Consider the following 20,893-nt stretch of genomic DNA (forward strand, 5'->3'; position numbering starts at 1 on the left):
ATGACTCACAAAGCACATGCAACAAAGGTAAAAATAGGTAAGTTGGAATACCTCAAAATTTAAAACTTCTGTTCATCAAAGGACACAATTAACAGAGTGAAAATGCAACCTATGGAATGAGAGAAAATATTTATAAGCCACATATCTGAAAAGGGGTTAATATCTGGAATATATAAAGTGATGATAATAATGTAGTGTTAAATCTCTTCTCAAGGGGAGCCAATATAAAACTATGTTATTTACTTTTGACAGGTGCTAGCATTGCATGAATACCCTCCATAGAGTTGGCCTAAATTGTTTCATTCCCAAATAATCTTACAGCATCCCTGACAAGGCCATAGTTGTATGTGTAGAAAGAGAGGTAGCAGAACAACCACCTCTATCTAATTGGGATTGTGAACTCACTGTTTGTGCAAAACCCTTGAGCCTTCAGAAACAACCCAGGCACAGTTTCTATAAAAATCAATTCCACTTGGGGTGCCTGGGTGGCTCAGTCGGTTAAGCATCCAACTCTTGGTTTCAGCTCAGGTCATGATCTCATGGATCGTGAGTTCGAGCCCCATGTCAGGCTCTGCACTGACAGTACAGAAACTGCTTGAGATTCTCTCTCTCTCTCTCTCTCTCTCTCTCTCTCTCTCTCTCTCTGCCTCTTCCCTGCTCTTTCTTTCTCTCAAAATAAATAAATAAACTTAAAAAAAATCATTTCCACTTGATACTGGAATGTTACAAGGTAAATCCAGTCTTAGGGCTAGATGGATAAGAAGGCACCCAACTGGTGGCTCATCTTATAGAATGCCAAAAAGCTGTTTCTGAAAAGGAAAATACGAAAAGGCATTTCACAAAAAATGCCTTTGTGAAAAAAAGGCATAACTTTGCTCTCAAAGTGTTATTCTTCTTGAAGATGGTCCCAGGGCTTCACGACTTTTTTTTTAACTAATAAGGAAGTAAGATATAGAAATTTTCCTCACTTTGGAATCCCTCAGATCATTAGATCTCAGAAAAATTCATTGAGATGTCAGATCTCTTTGCATTTGCATGAGATTAACATCTGGCTGTCTGAAACAAATGAGTCTTGCCAAGCCATCTACTGTATTATTCATTTTTATAATTTCTTCCCCTTTCTGAGTTAAATATCATTAATGTCATGTGAGATAGTTAAAACAATCTACATTCTTTTCATTTATTAATTTATGCAACAAATAGCTGTTGCACACTTACTTCATGTCAGGCTCTTTTCTTGGCTCTACTGAGACAATAGTAAACAAAGTAAAGTCCTTGCCCTCGGTTTCTCATGTTCTAGTAAGACAAACAATAAGTATAATATAATATAATATGCAAAATTATGCAAAGTAGTATTATAAAGTTGAAGCAGGGGACAGAGGATGCAGAGTGCTGTTTTAGATATGGTAGTCAGGGAAGCACATTTTGGCAAGGCTACATTTTTAAAGAAATCAAAAGGAAATGAGGGAGCGTCTAGTAATTTCAAGAGTTGATCTTGGATTTCTTAGCCTCCAGAACAATGAGAAAATAAAATGCTTGTTGTCTAAGCTGCCTAGTATATGGTATTTTTGTTATAGCAGCCCAAATGGGCCAAGATAGTGCTCTACAGTGCCTGAGACCACAAGAATACTGGAATTATATGCTAACCACTTGATTTTGGCAATAGTCATCAGATATCTGGAGCCTTGAAAAGTCTTAGAGGTTTACACAGATAGGCTAAGGAGTTTATGCCATTCCACTCTTTTTTTTAACATTTTATTTATATTTTAAAGCTTATTTATTTATTTTGAGACAAAGTGTGAGAAAGAGCAAGAAGGGAGAAGGATAGAAAGAATCCCAAGCAGGGTCTGTGCTCTCTGCCCCAACACAGGGCTCAATCTCATGAACCGTGAGTTCATTACCTAAACTGAAATCAAGAGTCAGAGGCTTAACTGACTGAGCCACCCAGCACCCCCCATTCCACTCTTATACTCAGGATAACTGCAATTGCCATCTCTGAGTGAGAATCTCCCTCCCCATCACTCCTCTCAGAGCCTTGGCTACATCCTTATTCCGGAGAGTATAAATCAAAGGATTCAGGGTAGGAGTAATGATGCTATAGAACACAGAACCAACTTTGTCTTGCAGTGGAGTTCTCTGGGATCTGGGCCTCATATATGAGAAGATGCAGGCACCAAACCAAAAGGAAACCACAATGAGGTGAGAGCTACAAGTGGCAAAAGCATTTCTCTTACTCCCAGCTGAACGCATCTGAATGACACTGTGGAGAATGAAGGCATACGATGTAGAAATGAAGAGGGTGGGGAGGAGGAGAAGTACAATGCTGATGATGTACACTATGGTCTCATATACAGTGATGTCTCCACACACCAACTTCAAAATAGCTGGAAACTCACAATAGAAGTGGTGGATTTTTCGAGACCCACAGAAAGGTAAGTGCATCAAGATCACTGTGTGAATTAGAGAGTTTATGGATGCTCCCAACCACGACATGACCACCATCATCAGTCCCACCTTTCTGCTCATGAGAACAGTATAGCGAAGTGGATGACAGATGGCAACATAGCGGTCATAAGACATGAGAGCTAAGAGAAGACACTCAGCACCACCCAGAGACAAATACAGGAAGTGCTGGGTTGCACAGCCCACAAAGGAGATGGTCTTCTTGCCAGATAGGTAGTTGGTAGCCATCTTGGGGATGGTTGTGGAGACATGCATCAGATCCATGAGGGAGAGCTGGCTGAGCAGGAAGTACATGGGTGTATGAAGCCGAGCATCAGCACAGATGAGGAGAATAGTGAGCATGTTGCCACTCACCGCAATAAGGAAGACCACTATGGTTAAAGAGAAAAGGAAAAGATGGGTGAGAGAGTCATCAAAGAGCCCTTCAAGGATGAAGTCTGCCAGAGAGGTCTGATTCCTCTGCCACATGTCCCCTTTCTCAGTCCTGAGGAAAGAGGAAATAGATGAGTGTGATATCAGAAATACCGGGGTTCAGCACACCTGACAGTAAGCACCTTTTAATCTAGCAAAGAATTTGAGAAGAGAATTTTTTTCTATTTCTGATTATTCAACAGCTCTAATTATTGAAATAAACTTTTAGAAAAAGAACTCAAATCTCTCTTCGCAAACGTGATTAACTCTGAAAATCCAGAATATCTGCATTCTGTTAAGTGCCATTCTTCAAAACAAGAGTCTCTCCTCATTAAGGAAGAAGGGTGTGTGTGTATGTGTGTGTGTGTGTGTGTGTGTGTGTGTATATATACACATAAGGAAGAAATATATACACATATATTTTTATACACATATATGATGTATATTTTATATATTTTTATATACCTCATATATGTGTATTTTTATACACATTATATATGTGTATATCTTTACACACATATGCTTTTATATGTGTATATATACTTTATGTGCACTAAATTTTATATACTTTATATAGATACTTATGAGTATGTGTACTTTTTTATAAGTATAAATATAAACATATACATTTAGTGGATTGTACAAAAATTTGGGGGTGCCTGGGTGGCTCAGTCAGTTAAGCGTCTGACTTCAGCTCAGGTCATGATCTCGCGGTTGGTGAGTTCAAGCCCCGCGTCGGGCCCTGTGCTGACAGCTCGGAGCCAGGAGCCTGTTTCAGATTCTGTGTCTCCCTCTCTCTGACCCTCCCCCGTTCATGCTCTGTCTCTCTCCGTCTCAAAAATAAATAAACGTTAAAAAATTAAAAAAAAAAATTTGGCCTTACACAGTTGTGAAAGCTGATTAAGCTGTCTATATAAGGTTGTCACCTTTGTGTCTGATCGTGGAACTTGAGGTCTGTAGGGCAAGTGGTAAGGAAGGGAAAATGGATATAAAGGGTGGTAGATCAAGGGCAGACTGGAATATACAAGCCTGAGCTACAACCCCACAAGGGCAGACTGAAACCCATGTCAGTTCTTGTTGCCTCTGGAATTGGGGGATGTGGTTATTTGGAAGAAGCAGGGGCCAGAAATCAGAGAGGATAAGTTAGGAGGATCCAGGGAAACGTAGAGCAATCGCGGGCCCAACAGCTGCTTTCACACCAAGAGATTAAGTCAGCAGATCAGCAACCACATACGTAAACTACAAAATGGCTACTTCCTTTATGCCCTCTAAATCTCCCTTAGAATCTCTCCTATGGCCCATCTTCACCAGAAAAGCACAAAAATGGGAATTCTTGGAAGTATAATTCACCCTAGCAAAGAGGACATATTACAAAACCACCAGAGTCCATCCTCTGTTGGCTGGACATCCATACACATTTCCTTAAAGCCAATGAACACAACAAAGTCATTCTTCTGCCTAACATAACTATCCTGCATACAACTAAAAATGTGCAAAATATTTGTATAAAAATAGGGAAGAAATACCCATTACTATCGTCCACAAAATAAGTCATCCTACCCAAGCACCAACGCATTCTGTGACCACAGTTAGCACTTTCAGTCACTCCTGTTCATGTCAATGGACTCACAAGCAAAGTAGCCATGGCAACAGGGATGGTGGTTATGCATGGGCTCAGCAACATGGACCTCTACTCACTGAAGCTGGTCTAGCTACAACCACTGCTGGGTGCCCAGTCGGCCAACAGCAGAGACCAACACGGAGTCTCTGATAAGGCAGCATTCACCAAAGGAATCAGCCAGCTACCTGGTGGCACACTGATTATGTTGGACTGCTTCCAATGCGGAAGGGACAATACTGTGTTCTTACTGGAATAGACACTTACTCTGGATATGGTTTCACCTTTCTTGCCTATAGTGCTACCGGCACAACTACCACCTGCAGACTTATAGAATACTTATTCAACATGATGGCATTCCAAGAAGCATGGCTTCTGAATAAGAAATTCATTTCACAATAAATGAAGTGTGGGATTGGGGCCATGCTCATGGAATCTACTGGGCTTACCACAGTTTCCACCATCCTCAAACAACTGGCTTGATAGAATGGTAGAACAGCCTTTTGAAAACTCAGTAACAACACAATGGAGCGATGTCCTCCAGAATGTGGTATGTGCTCTAAGTCTGCATCCAGCTTAGAGTGCTGTTTCTCCTATTGCAAGGGTTCACCGGACCAGGAATCAAGAGGTAGAAATGGAAGTGAGTCCTCTTACTATAATGTCTGTAACTGTTGTCCCCCAGCAAAATGCTTGCTTCCTGTCCTTGCACTTTTAGACTTTGCTGGTTTAGAGGTCTTAGTTCCAAGGGGAAGTATTCTTCCACCAGGTGACACAACAATGATTCCATTTACTCAGAGTTGAGACTGTCACCCTGCCACTTTGGGATCCTCATATCACTGAATCAACAAGCAAAGGAGGTTACTCTACTGGCTTGGTGTGATTGATCCTGACTAGCAAGGAAAAACTGAGTTGCTACTATACCATGGGGATAAGAAGGAGCACATCAGGGATGTAGGATATTTTCTATGGTGTCTCTCTATACTCAAATGTCCTGTGATAACAGTCAGTGGAAAACTACAACAACCCAATTCAGACAGGACTGCTAAGGGCCCAGATCCTTCAAGAATGAAGGTTTGGGTCACTCCACAGGCAAGGAAAAATGACCCTGTGGAAAAAGGAAATATGGAATGGGTAGTGAAAGAAATAGTTATGAACACCAGCCATGACCATGTGACCAGCTGTAGAAACCAAAAGTGTAATAGTCATAGGCATTTCTTCCTTATTTTAATATGAACATTTTGTACATGTATATCACCCAAATATTTTTGTTTTCTTCCCCTTGGCCATCCCTTTTTCTAACAAAAGATATATTAATATAATTAATTTCATATCTCAGTATGAATTCAACTAGATTAATATAGTTAAATATTAAATATCTCAGCATTTAAGCTATAGGACATAAAAGCAGGAGTATAATCAGATAGGAGTATAATGAATTTTGCCTAAAGACAAAAAGAGGATTTTGTATCCTCTTATGGGGAAATGCTTGATGTGTTTTATATTCTCCTCTTGGGAAAAGGATAACATGTTTTTTCATTATACATGGGATAGTTGTATCATGTTAGGTGGAAGGGTAACTTGGTATTGTCTTTATTGTGAAGTTAAGTATAGTTTAAAGAGTTGTGTATAGGTGCCAAGTGAACACATAACAAAGCCACCATATTTATGTACCTGAACACAAAAAAAGATATGTTCTGGGTAGACCTGAAAGCCTTCAAATCGGGCTGATAAAACTAGGATTATGAAATTTAATCATCCAGATTTCCCAATCAGCCCTTTATCTAATTTTTATGTGAATACTGACCAGAATGATAGTTTGGTCTTCATGGGAAAGCTCAACTCAGCAGAATAATAGTCCAAATTGATCCCCAGCCATCCCTCTTTATGTTTTTCCTCCTGAACATTTCCTTAGATCTTTATACATTCCAGATTATCTACTTACTTTTTAAAGCAAATAACTCAGAATTCAATGTATTCTTCAAAATATAATTTGACCACTAAGAAAGAGGTCACATTTTCTCTCTCCAAATTAATGCAGTCTGGATTATCTATCTGGCCATCCCCCTCACATTGCCATTTCAAACTCGCCTCTTGTGGATTAAGAGCCCAACCTTCCCCATGCTCCCTCCAGTCACTCCAACCCAGTCAAAACATCCACATATTTCTCTTTTACTTAGATATCCATACTCTTCCCCATCTCCTTCCTTCCTGGTTTCCATCTTTCTCTGTAAGTCTCCACAGTGTAAATTTTTCCATCACCTGATTCATGTCCCTTCCTCTCTTAGGCAACTTTCCTAATAATTTTGCATTTTGATTTGTGGCCCTCAAGTGACTTTTTCTTCTGCCATTTCTGGAAACTTTGTTCACAAACTGTCCAAATATCACCCTTTGACTAAAGAGATGGGGAAATAAGCTGACAATACCAGAGGATACCCTAACTTCTAATAAAGATTTCCTAGATACCTCAAGCCCCAGCATTACCTTACCCGGAATTCCTTCTGCAGAGACTTGTGGGCAGAACAAATACAGAAGTGGAATAGAGAGGGCTGGATAGGTCCACACTGACTCACACAGTGGCTACTGATCACTCAGGTTTTTCTGAGGTGCTCATCACACTTTCTTGTCTAATCCTGGAAATCGCCATTTAAATTCCAGTGGAATGGCATAAAAGATATTGTCCTACACAGTTCATTGTTGACACTAATTATCTTAGTGACAGAGTATCAACAGGAACAACAGTAACTGTAATTCTGTAATGCTCTTGCAATCTGTCCTCAGATTTTGAACTCGGCAGTGCACATCATGACAGATTAAGTAACTGAACTTCTTTAACCTCTACTAGTGGGGCCTTTGAATCATGCATATATTTCCTCTGCCTCTAAACATGTATCTGAGCCACTGCTCTATCCCAAAATGGAAATGCAAGCTTGGACAATAAAAATTTCCATTAATGTGACCTGATTAAGAAGCTGCATTTAATATTAGATTAATCTTCAATGAGTCCAGAGTCAAAAGAACATCTGTTTTGGATTTTCCCCTATTTTGAATCACCCAAGGCACTCTCTTCTTAGCTTTATACTTCCTTTTCTGCTTAACTAGAATTTTTTTTTCTAGCACTGGTGTTTTTAGAATAAGCCCCTTCCTAACTGCATGAATCTTTTCTCAGCAGCAATCATAGGGGTGAGAATGAGGATAGACTTTTCCTGACATGAACCAATCTTGAGGACAGAGGAGCAGCATCTGTGAGAAATAGAACATCCCTCTAATTCAGAAGACCTATGATGTCATCTGAAGCAAACTGAGGACACTAAATATATGGCATCAGGGATCCCAACCCAGGGGACATATCCTGAATCTTTTCTGGAAACCATTACTCAAGATGCCAATTAGACTTGCCATATGAATTGAGATAAGCATTCCCAAAGGGCTTTGCTTAAAGTTTACTTGTAGGGGTCAGGGGAATGAGATATTTTGAGGAGTGTAGATCTGAAGATACATGGGAGTATCTTCTCCAAGGGCCAATTAACTATGGAGACAAACAATCCCGAGAGTCCCTAGCTTGTTTTTCATCTTAGAACTCAGATCACCCTAGCCCCTTTCCATCCAACCCTTTTGAGAGCACAATCTGAGAAAGATCTAATCCCTATTGCCCACAACACACTTTAGAAGGTTTCCTCATGTGCCATATCATAGAAAAGAAGTCAAGGAATGGAGGCAGGCAATTAACCACTAGACTTTCCCACCCTGACTATGGGTCAAACTCCAATTTTACAGACTACATTAATATAATATGTGAAAAGATTTCAGATACAAAAGTTAAAGAAGAAAATGGCATATCTCTTTATCTTCTTTGTATTTACTACCATCTCATCCTCATATCCTACTCTTCCTCTCCATTATAGGGATATGTTGAACTATTCTTTGTTTCTCTATCTCAACTCAAATACTAAAATGTCTTACTTCACTGAACTTATCTTGTTTATTCTTTGAGTAGATTGAATGTATCATTACTTTCTTCAAAACCTACTGTCTAATACTTTAAGCTGGTGCTCTCTTTCTCACCAGAATATAATCTTTCTCTAATTAAGGCATATATGGTACTTATATAATTCACTAACTTATTTGACAAATATATGATAAGCATCTGCTATATCCCAAGCACAATACTGGGTGCCATGTGTACACTGATTAACATGCAAGCATAGTGTCTTCCCTCATGGGATTTACAGATACAACAAACAAACAAGTAAAACATATCATGTTAGGCTAAAAGTTTGTATTGATCAGTGCTCTTGTGACAATACTCAAGTGATATAAAAGAAAACTTATACTATCTTAAGGGAAAGGTGTGAAATCACAGCAATGAATACGGTTGAACGGATCTCAGAATCAGCTAGATTCAGTAGCATGAATAATGTGTCTTCTTTTCCCATCTTTCATCTTGGCTTGGGTCTCTGTGTTGATCTTATTCTCTCAGGCATTTTTTTTTCTTTTCCAATTTTTATTTAAATTCCAGTTAGTTAACATACAGTGCAATATTGGTCCTAGGAGTACAATTGAATGGTTCATCGCTTACATACAACACCAAGTGTTCATCATAACAAGTACCCACCTTAATACCCATCACCCATCTACTCCATCCTGCACCCACCTCTCTCCATCAACCCTATTGTTAAGGGTCTCTTATGGTTGGGGAGCCTGGGTGGCTCAGTCAGTTAAGGATCCAACTCTTGATTTTAGCTCAGCTCATGATCTCACAGTTCATGAGTTCAAGCCCCAAGTCAGGCTCTGCACTGGCAGTGCAGAGATTCTGCTTGGGATTCTCTCTCTCACTCTCTCTGCCCCGCCTCTGCTTGCCTGCTTTCTCTCTCTCTCTCAAGATAAATAAATAAACTCTTTTTTTTTTAAAGTCTCTTATGATTTGTTTCCCTCTCTCTTTTTCCCTCTCTGATATGTTTATCTGTTTTGTTTCTTAAATTCCACATATGAGTGAAATCATATGGTATTTGTCTTTCTCTGACTGACTTATTTCACTTGGCATAATACATTCTAGCTCCAACCATGCCATGGCAGATGTCAAGATTTCATTCTTTTTTATGGCTGAGTAATAGTCCAGTGTGTGTGTGTGTGTGTGTGTGTGTGTGTGTGTGTGTGTGTGTATACCACAATCTTCTTTGTCCAGTCATCAGTCAGTGGACAGTTGGGCTCTCTCCATAGTTTGGCTATTGTTGATGATGCTGCTATAAACATGAGGGTGCATGTCTCCCATGGAATCTGTATTTTTGAATCCTTTGCATAAATACCTAGTAGTGAAATTTCTGGGTCATAGGTTAGTTCTATTTTTAACTTTTTGAGGAACCTCCATACTGTTCTCCAGAATGACTGCACCAGGTTGCATTCCCAGCAACAGTGCAAGAGAGTTCCCCTTTCTCCACATCCTTGCTAACACTTGTTGTTTCTTATGTTGTTAATTTTAGCCATTCAGACAGGTGTGAGGTGATATCTCACCATGGTTTTCATTTGTATTTCCTTGATGATGAGTGATGTTGAGCATCTTTTCATGTGTCTGTTAGCCATCTGAATGTCTTCTTTTTTTTAATTTTTTAATGTTTAATTTTGAGAAAGAGAGAAACAGCATGAGCAGGGGAGGGACAGAAAGAGAGGAAGACACAGAATCTGAAGCAGGCTCCAGGCTCTGAGCTGTCAGCACAGAGCCCAATGCAGGGCTTGAACTCATGAACCACGAGATCATGACCTGAGCCAAAGTCAGACGTCTAACTGATGGAGCCACCCAGGCGCCACCATCTGGATGTCTTCTTTGGGAAAGCATCTATTCATGTCTTCTGCCCATTTCTTCCCTGGATGATTTGTTTTTGGTGTTGAGTTTGATAAGTTCTTTATAGATTTTGGATACTAGCCCTTCATCAGATATGTCATTTGCAAATATCTTCTCCCATTCCATAGGCTGCCTTTTAGTTTTGTTTCTTCCTTCACTATGCAGAAGCTTTTTATCTTGATGAAGTCCCAATAGTTCATTTTTGCTTTTGTTTCCCTTGCCTCTGGTAATGTGTCTAGTATAAAGTTGTTATGGCCAAGGTCAAAGAGGTTGGTGCCTGTGTTCTCCTGTAGGATTTTGATGGTTTTCTGTCTTACAATTAGGTCTTTCATCCATTTTGAATTTATGTTTGTATATGGTGCAAGAAAGTAGTCCATTTTCATTCTTCTGCATGTTGCTGTCCAGTTTCCCCAGTACCATTTGTTGAAGAGACTATCTTTTTCCCATTGGATATTCTTTCCTGCTTTGTCAAAGGTGAGTTGACCATATAGTTGTGGATCCCTTCCTGGATTTTCTATTCTGTTCCAATGATCTATGTTTCTGTTTTGGGGCCAGTACCATCTTGTCTTGATGACTACAGCTTTGTAATATAGCTTGAAATCCAGAATAATGATGCCTCCAGTTTTCTCTTTTTCAGGATTGCTTTGGCTATTTGGGGTCTTTCGTGAATCCATACAAACTTTAGGATTGTTTGCTCTACATCTGTGAAAATTGCCGGCGGTATTTTTTTTAAGTTTATTTATTTATTTTGAGAGACAGAGCATGGGCATAACATGAGTCGAGTGGTGTGTGCAGAGAGAGGGAGGAAGAGAATCCCAAGCAGGCAATGTGCTGTCAGGACGCGGGACTCTATCTCACCAACCAATATGTGATCATGACCTGAGCCAAAATCCAGTCTGAGGCTTAACTGATTGAGCAACCTGGGCGCCCCCTGGTGGCATTTTGATAGGAATTGCATTAAATGTGTAGATTGCTTTGGGTACTACAGACATTTTAACAATATTTGTTCTTCCAATACATGAGCATGGAATGTTTTTCCATGTCTTTGTGTCCTCTCAATTTCTTTCATAAGTGTTCTATAGCTTTCAGAATACAGCTCTTCTTTACCTCTTTGCTTAGGTTTATTCCTAGGTATCTAATTGTCTTTGGTGTGATTATAAATAGCATCAATTCCTTGATTTCTTTTTCTGCTGCTTTGTTATTGGTGTATAGAAATGCAACAGGTTTCTGTACATTGGTTTTATATCCTTCAACCTTGCTTCCGCATTTTTTTAAGTTTATTTATCTATTTTGATAGAGAGAGAGAAAGGGAGAGAGAGAATCCCAAGCAGCTCTATGCTCAGCACAGAGCCCATCACAAGGCTCGATCTCACAACTGTGAGATCACGACCTGAGTCAAAATCAGGAGCTGGCCACTCAACCAGCTGAGCTACCCAGGTCCCCCTGCTCTCAGGCATTTTTATATAGAGGGTACACATACAGCTGGAAACTTTGGTGCCATATTTATGGCTTAACATCTAATACTCCATCACCTCCAATTTAAAAAACTCTGGAAAAGAATTCTGTTCAACGGTTTAGCCTGGTGGCCACTCTTTGGAGCAATCACTGTGTGCCAGGAGCCTGCAGAAAAATGATGGACTTGCCTAGGACCAGTGCCTGTCTCTTGCAGGGGTTGGAGAGGTAGGGTGGTAACACAGCCACCAGAATCACATGGATCTGGATCAAAGTAGTATCACAAAGAAACCATGGTTTGAAGGGGTGACTTTAACAGAAGTAGGGAAAGAATCCATAAAGGACAAAACAGTGCATAAACCTACTAAAGTGTGATAAAAGAAGAATTCACTATGCCAGAGTAAAACAGAGAAGTTGCTATATTAGACTGGGTCATAAGGGAAAGCCTCTTTAAAGAAGTGGCATCTAAGCTAAGATCTCTAAATTAGGGTAAGTGTTAACCAGGTAACTAAAAGCAAAAAGAGGTCCAGATAAAGGCAAAGACATGTTAAAAATCCATGAGTTGAGAAAATGTGTGGTGTACTTGAGGAGCTGAAAGGAAGCCAAAGTGACAGGAGCTACAGTGAGGAAAGAGGTAGGAGATGATGTCAGGGAAATAAGCATGAGTCCAAAAAGAGAAAAAGCAAGGCCTTGAAGGTTTCATACAGAGTCTTTAGAAAGCTTCTAAGCAAGGGAATATCAAGATAAAATGTACATGTTTTAATTTACACTAGATGATGCAGGAGGGTGGACATATACCAGTGGTAAGGACAGAAGCAGTGTGGCCACTTATGAAGTTGCTGCTCCATTCCAAGGAGAAACAATAGTGCTTTGGACTAAGACTGTAGCAGAGAATGACTTCAAGATGTTTTCAGAGGGTGTCATTAACATAACCTGAAGATTCATTTATTTATTTAATTGAATTAGAATTTTTTAGATGTTAAGATCAAAATCCTTATTGAGCATAAAGGACTGTCATGATAGAAGACTAATAAAACTGCTTTTAGAAACAGAGGTTTAAAGGTGTCATGTAAAATTAATTATGAAGGAAAATACTAGGACAAAAATATACAACTTTCTTAAATTTCAGAACTATTTAAAAGGAAAAAAGTAGATATATGTATAAAGATTTTAAAAATAAGAGCAGAAAACATATGAATACAATGTGACAGAATACAGGACAAAGATAGCTGAGCTATTAATAAATGTAAATGGACTTAATCCAGTTATTCACTGAAAAATATTTTCAAATTAGGTCACAAAGAAAAATTGAACTCTATTGAAATTTTTTTAATGTAACTCTAAAAAAAGTAGTTCATAAGGCTAAATATAAAAGGATGGGCAGAGCTAAATTAACATTTTTAAAAATAAGGATTTTTATCTTAGCATCTAAAAAATTCAAATTCGATTCCAAAGGCATGAAAGACAAAGAAAATACTGTAATGTTAAAGGGTATTCTCTGAAGTGTATATAACATCAACATTGAAATCTATAAGAGACTGTAAAAATGGATGCAATCTATAATGAAAATATAGTAGTTATGAAATGTAAGTACCAACACAGCAACAACACTCAATTAAGCAAATTATAGGAACTACAGGAGAAACAGAGATTCACTGTTGGAAGAAAATATTAATCCACCTCTCAGTCTAAAAAAGATTAGGTGGACAAAAATACAATTCAAGACTGAAGAAAAGAAAGATCCCTAACCAACATAGTCTGCTGAGAGAACCTGCCTGGTGCAGTGATTAAGCGGAGGAATATGGGGCCCAGAGATCCTGAATTCAAATCCCAGTTCCAGTACTTACTGGCTATGTAGTCTCAGGCTAGTTACTTCAACAGCTATGCTTATTTTCTCTTTTGAAAAATGGTGTTGAAAATAATATATACTTCACAGGATTTTATGAGAATTCAATAAGTTAATATGTTTAAAACATACAGAATAGTGTCATGGTGCCTGTTACATAGTAAGTTCTATGTACGTGTAAGCTATTATTATCCACAAGAACGTAGCTCTACAAGGGCAGAGCTACATTCTGATTTGTGCAGAAGATGTTTTCTTCACTGATGCATTCTCATTACTTAAAACAGAATTTGAGTTTTCTGACTACAGATAATTTTATGTAATCATATTACCAAGATAGGTTTGGAAAAAAGCCAGAAATTTAACACATCTGTTTTAATTTCTCTGTTCATAAATCCACATTACTTTATAATAATGTATATTAAGCATTCAAGTAATACAATTAGAATATGACAAGTATTAAGGTACTCAAGAATTCCAATTAAGTAAAACGTGTTGTCTAGTGAAAATAAAATCAGAACGAGAGGTAGAGATGGTTTGAGTGTGAGAAAAATCCTTTTCTAATTGCTTAAAACATACTTGTAGGGACTTCTGGTTCTAAAGATGGAGTAACACAGGTGGGATTTTCCCTTCTGCCTGAAATTACTAAAAAATGCACAAAATGTATGAAAAAAACAATTTAAGATACAAAACATCAGATTTTTTAAAAAGACAGTGATCCCTGCCCTAAGAGTTTCCAGGTTTCAGTGCTAGAAGAAACCAGTGGAAGCAAACCAACTCCCTGAATTAAGAATATGGAGTTGATAGTCTGAAAATTCCATGCTTAGTGGAATTTGTAGGTCAGAGTATGCTAGAGAGAAAAAAAAGCTGCACAGAGAGAAAAATCCAGAGATGTTCAGGAGCTTTCCCTCTTGTATTTAGCAGAGTATTGACCAGCATATGCACTTGATGCAACTACCCAACGCTTGGAAAAAGAATTACCTGAAAATATTGGGGGAACAGTACCTGGATCTGGACCAGGCCAGGAGCGGTGCCTGTTACCACCACCAAACCAGAAAAACAGTTTTAGAGTATTGGGTGCAATATGCAGAAGGGTCTTGAGGAATAATTAGACCTAGACTACACCCTGCTATGGTTCTGCCTAACAAATCCTAAAAAGCAAGCTCCAAAAGGATTCAATTCACAATAATTTAACTGCATTCCAGAAAAAAAAGCTCAAGAATATTTGTAGGAATACAAAAATATCCAGAACATGGCAAGGTAAAATTCATAATGTCTAGCATCCAATAAAAAATTACCAAGCATGCAAAGAAACAAGAAAATATTACCCATCATGAATAGAAAAAAATATGTGACTTGAAACCAACCCAGAACTGATACTCAATATACCAATTTAAGGTATCTTATTGATTATGTGGTTTAGAGCAGACAGAATTAGCAAAGACATTGCACATATTACAACTGTATTCCATCTGTTCAAAATGCTAAAGGAAATATTAGGCATGTTAGTAGAGACAAGAAAGATAAAACACAAACACATATACATGTTTCTAGTGTTGAAAACTACAGTGTCTATAATGAAAAACACTCCATAATAATTAGCAGCAAATTGGACATTGCAAAAGAAAATACCAGTATATGAAGACAGCACATAAACTATTCAGAATGAAACAAGATAGAAAAAAAAGTCTAAAAAATAATGAACAGAGCATCTGTGATCTTTAGGATAACCTCAAACAGCCTAATATACATATAACTGGAGTCCTGAAAGAGCAGAGATACAAGGGCTAAAAAAAATTTTTTCAGGTGGGCGCCTGGGTGGCTCAGTTGGTTAAGTATCCTACTGTTGATTTTGGCTCAGGTTATGATCTCATGGTTCATGGGATAGAACCCTGCGTCAGGCTCTGTGTTGACAGTGCAGAGCCTGCTTGGGGTCCTCTCTCACCTTCTCTCTCTGCCTCTCCCCCTCTCATGCTCTCTCAAAATAAATAAACAAACTTAAAAAAAAAAGAGGGGTGCCTAGGTGGTTCAGTCAGTTAAGCATCTGACTCATGATCATAAGGTTCATGGGTTCGAGCTCCATGTCGAGCTCTGTGCTGACAGTTCAGAGCCTGCTTGGGATTCTCTCTCTCTCTCTCTCTCTCTCTCTCTCTCTCTCTCTCTCCCCCTCCCCTGCTCATGCTCTCTCTCTCTCTCTCTCTCTCTCTTTCTCTCAAGAATAAAAATAAATTAAAATTAAAATTAAAGTTAAAATAAATAAAAGAATGAATGAATGTTTGAGGAAATAATAAAACACTATTAGCTAAATAGACCAAATTGGGGGTACCTGGGTGGCTCAGTCAGTTAAGCTTCCGACTTTGGCTCAGGTCATGATCTCACAGTTCATGGGTTCGGCCCCGCATTGGGCTCTGTGCTGACAGCTCAGAGCCTGGAACCTGCTTCGGATTCCATATTTCCCTCTCTCTCTCTCTCTCTCTGCTCTTCTCCTGCTCACACTCTGTCTCTCGCTCTCAAAAATAAAAAAATAAACGTTAAAAATAAATAAATAAATAAATAAATAAATAAATAAATAAATAAATAAATAGACAGACCAAATTGACACTTGTAAAACACTCCATTCAACAAAAGAATAATACACATATTTCAAATGCATATGGAACGTTTATCAAGATAGACTATTTTCTGGGCCATAATAAAATCATCAGCAAATGTTTTTAAGTTTATTTCTTTTGAGGGGGGAGAAGGGCAGAGAGAAAGGGAGAGAGAGAGAATCCCAAGCAGGCTCCAAATGAGCCCGACGAGAGGCTTGAACTCACAAACTGTGAAATCAAGAGTCAGACATTTAACCGACTGAGCCACCCAGACACCCCAAGCATCAATAAATTTTAAAAGAATTTAAGTCATACAAACTGTTTTTCAGGTCACAATAGAATTAGAAATAATAACAGAAAGATCTCCAGAAAAATCTCAAATATTTCTTAATAGCGTAACTCTAAATAGTGTATATCAAAAGATAAATCAGAGGAGAAATAAGTAGGTATTTGTTTTGTTTAAACCACTTTATTGAGGTATGATTGGCATACAAAAAGCTATGCATATTTAATGAATAAAACTTGATGAGTTTGGAGATAAATGTACATACATTAAACCATCACTATAATCTATGCCATCTATACCCATCACCTCCGAAATTTCCTCCTGCCTTATTTTTTTGTGATAAGAACACTTAACGTAGGATCTCTTACCAAAATTTTATGTATACAATACCATATTGTTAACTACAGTATGTATGCTGTACAACATATCTCTAGGACTTATTCCTCTTGTATAACTGTAACTTTATAACCATTAACTAATACTTCCCATTTCTGCCTCCCCCCTCCCCAGTCCTTTGCAACCAGCACTCTAATCTGTGCTCCTATGAGTCTGACTAGTTTAGATTACATAAATGTGTAAGTGGTATCAGGTAGCATTTGTCCTTTTGGTTCTGGCTTATTTCACTTAACTGATGTCCTCCAGATTCGTCCATGTTGTCAAAAATGGCAGGACTTAAAGGCAAATAATACTTCACTGCATGTACATACCATTTTCTTTATCTATTCATCATGATGTCCATGATCTGATGGACATTCAGTTTTGCTTCCATGCCTTGGCTATTGTGAATAATGCTGCAATAAACATGAGTTTATTAATATCTCAAAGATTACTCTTTGAGATATTGATTTCAAGTCTTTGGGATATATAGTTAGAAGTGGATTTCTAGCTCATATGGTAGTTCTATTTTTAATTTTTTGAGGAACCTCCATACTACTTCCCATCTTTTGCTTTCTTGATAATAGCCATCCAAATAAATGTGATGCTATATCTGCTTGCAGATTTGATTTGCATTTCCCCAATGATTAGTCATGTTGAGCACTTTTTCATGTACCTGTTGGTCATCTGTATGTCTTCTTTGGAGAGATGTCTATCCAGAGCCTTTGCCCCCCCCCCTTTTTTTTAATAGGGTTATTTTATTTTTGGTATTGAGTTGTAGAAATTCCTTATATATTCTGGTTATTAACTCTCTATCGGATCACGGTTTGCAACTATTTTCTCCCACTCCATAGGTTGCCTTTTCATTTTGTTGATCATTTACTTTGCTGTGCAATGTTTTAATTTGATGTAATACCATTTATTTTGCTTTTGCTGACTGTGCTTTTGGTGTCATATCTAAGAAATGATTGCCAAGGCCAACATCAAGGTTTTACAGTTCCAGGTTTTACATTTAATTCTTTAAGCCATTTCACGTTTTTTGCATAAGGATCTAACTTCTCAAAAACCACTTCTTGAAGAGCCTATAATTTCCCCATTCTGTATTCTTGACACCCTTGTTGAAGAACAGTTGACCAAAATGTCAAATTTAAAATATTTTATTTTATTAATTATTTATTTATTTATTTTTTTAGAGAGAGAGAGAGTGCATGCAAGCAGGGGAGAGGGACAGAGGAGAAGTGAGAGAGAGAGAGGAGATCTTAAGGAGGCTCCACACTCAGTGTGGGGCGCAACAGAGGGCTCGATCCCACAACCCTGAGCTCAAGACCTGAACCAAAATCAAGAGTTGGATACTCAACCAACTGAACCATCCAAGCGCCCCTAAAATCTTTTATTTTTTAATAGAAGTATAGCTCTAAAGCGATCCAAAAGCTGAAATGAAATAAAACTTAATATTTTATTAACTCAAAAGAAGACAGGAAGAGAGTATTAGATTAAAAGCAGAAAGGCAAAATTTAAAACAAGTTCATAAATTTAAACTCAACTATATCAATAATTTCATTAAATATAAATGGACTAAACAGTTCAACTAAAAGCAATTCTAAAAGAGATTCTTACAATGGGCAAAGAAGAAAGACCTGAAAGTGTATGTCATGCTAAATGAGAAACCAAAAATGGGATGACATGTCAATAAGCATTCCACACATCTACACTATGACACTGATAATGGTAAAACTAAGGAAAGACAAACTGTAACCTTCAATTTTTTTCAGAGAACTCTGATCCCTTTGACTCTGGAAATCTTTTCCATTTAAGAGTTATCTATCTTTGGAGTGCCTAGGTGGCTCAGTTGGTTAAGTGTCTGACTCTTGATTTTGGCTCAGGTCATGATCTCACGGTTCATGAGATCAAGCCCTACATCAGGCTCTGCACTGACAGTGTGGACCCTGCTCGGGATTCTCCGTCTCCCTCTTTCTGCCCCTCTCCCCCTCAAAATAAACTCAAAAAAAAAAAAAAGGAATTATCTATCTTCTGCATTCTTTCTTTTAACCCTGAAAATAGGCCAGATCATTGAAGAATAGAAGGCTAAAGTGTCAACATCTAGATTCTGGAGCTGTGATTTTCTCTTTCCTGAGTCTCTTTGGCTGCAGGAATGTAGTCTATAAGTTATAAGTCATTTTTCCAAAATCTCTTGAGTCTTCAGTTACTTGGCTTTATTCATTGTGTCTCCTTTCCACCTTTTTGTGTTGTTGTTGTCAGTTCATACCCCCTTACACTTTCAATATACCAGAAGATGTTTAAAGCAAGTAAGTGTTTAAAACATTAAAAGTAACAATGTATTGGGTTTTTATTGCATCCCAAAAAAGTGAAATGTATGATAACAATAGAACAAGGACTGGAAAACAATTTCTACTATTATAAAGTCTCTTTCTACACATTAAGTGACACGTTACTTGAAGGTAGATTCAGATTTTGTCAAAATGTATACTGTAAATCCCATGGCAATGACTAAAAAGGTTTTTAAAAGAAGTATCAATAATAAGTAGAGGAGATAAAATGAATTTTATTTTTTAAATATACAATAAAACTAGAGAAAGCAGAAAAAGGAAAAAAACTTAGAAAAAATTAAACTAATAAAAGAACTAGCAAAATAATATATTTTCATCCAACTATATCAAACAATAACTTTTTCTGTTGCAGTTTTATACGTTTATTTGACAATCAGTGGTTAGTTCTCATCCACATCTATTACCTGTAGATTTTTGAAAGTGATGATGTGTACATATGTAACCAATGTGTGAAGTCTGTTTGATGAAATCTTCATCCTTGCTGTTTTTTGGACAACCACACATGGACATGGTATGAAACATTCCTTATTCCTTTGGCCCACATTGGTATCAATGTGCACATCTGAAGTTCACATCTCCTTCATGGCAAATTTCCAAATTTCTTTGAGTGCCCAAAGGGCACACTTCTTGAAATCCACTCCATGGATACTTGTGAATATTGATGGTGTATTCTCTTGTCACTACCTTGATGATAGAAGAATAGCCCTTCCTCTCACCACTCTTCTCTGTGGGAGCTATTCTGCTGGGCCATGTTGGAAAGAAACAATAACTTTAAAGGTGAATAGTTTAAGAATAACAGTTAAGAATGGAAAGACTAGATGATTAAAAAAAAAAAAAAAAAAAAAAAAGCAAGGGGTATTCCAGAAAAACAGAACCAATAAGATGGATGGATCACTGGCCATTGGCTCACGTCACCATGGAGGACAAGAAGTCCCACAATCTACTGTCTGCAAGCTGGAAACTCAGGGAAGCTGGTGCTGTAATTCAATCCAAGTCCAAAGACCTGAAAACTAGGAGAACTAATGGTGTAAGTTCCAGTTGGGGTCCAGAGGCTCAAGAATCGGGGATCAATGGTATAAGTCCCAGCCCACATCTGAAGGCCCAAGAATCAGAAGCGCCAATGTCCCCGGGGCAGATGGACGTCCCAGCTCATGCAGAGGAGAAACTTGCCTTTCTGTTCTATCCAGCTCTCCATTGATTGGACAATGTCTACCCACTTTGGTGAAAATGATCTTTTTTTCACTCAATGTATCAGTTCAAATGTTAATCTCTCCTGGAAATACCTTCACAGACACACCCAGAAATAATGTTTTACCAGCTATCTAGGCACCCTTTAGTCGAGCTGACACAATTAACCATACAGAGGTCTCACAAGAAGCCTATTTTAATATTATGATATATTATGACAGACTTGCAGTTTCAGCTCCTACATGTAAAGAATTGGGAAGTCCTAACTCACATCCTTACAAGAAAAAGATGAGAAAACTGAAAAGTAATGGCTTTTCCTGCACTTATCAGAGAATTTAGGTTGCATGGCAAACTGCCACCCCAAAATCTGGATAGACAAGCAAATCCACAGAGGCAAAGCTAAGATCTCCTTACCTGAAGCAAAATCCAACAGAGCTATAAACTTATAGGAATAAATAATGGTTTCGATGAAGATTGAGTGT

General features: G+C 38.0%; 1 protein-coding gene across 1 annotated transcript; it reads right to left on the bottom strand.

Moving 5' to 3' along the window:
- Window positions 1–1,866: 1,866 nt before the first annotated feature.
- Window positions 1,867–3,042, bottom strand: LOC101096939 (olfactory receptor 2AE1). The gene has a single exon (XM_003998508.2). It carries the CDS (start codon window positions 2,929–2,931, stop codon window positions 1,972–1,974), a length of 960 nt encoding a protein of 319 aa, XP_003998557.2. The 5' UTR covers window positions 2,932–3,042; the 3' UTR covers window positions 1,867–1,971.
- Between the last annotated feature and the right edge of the window lie 17,851 nt (window positions 3,043–20,893).

This window comes from Felis catus, chromosome E3 (genome assembly GCF_018350175.1).
Source record: "Felis catus isolate Fca126 chromosome E3, F.catus_Fca126_mat1.0, whole genome shotgun sequence".
NCBI lineage: Eukaryota > Metazoa > Chordata > Mammalia > Carnivora > Felidae > Felis > Felis catus.

What these genes read in the sequence shown, in the direction of transcription:
- LOC101096939 (XM_003998508.2), bottom strand. Translation starts at nt 2,931, where the DNA reads ATGTGGCAGAGGAATCAGACCTCTCTGGCAGACTTCATCCTTGAAGGG.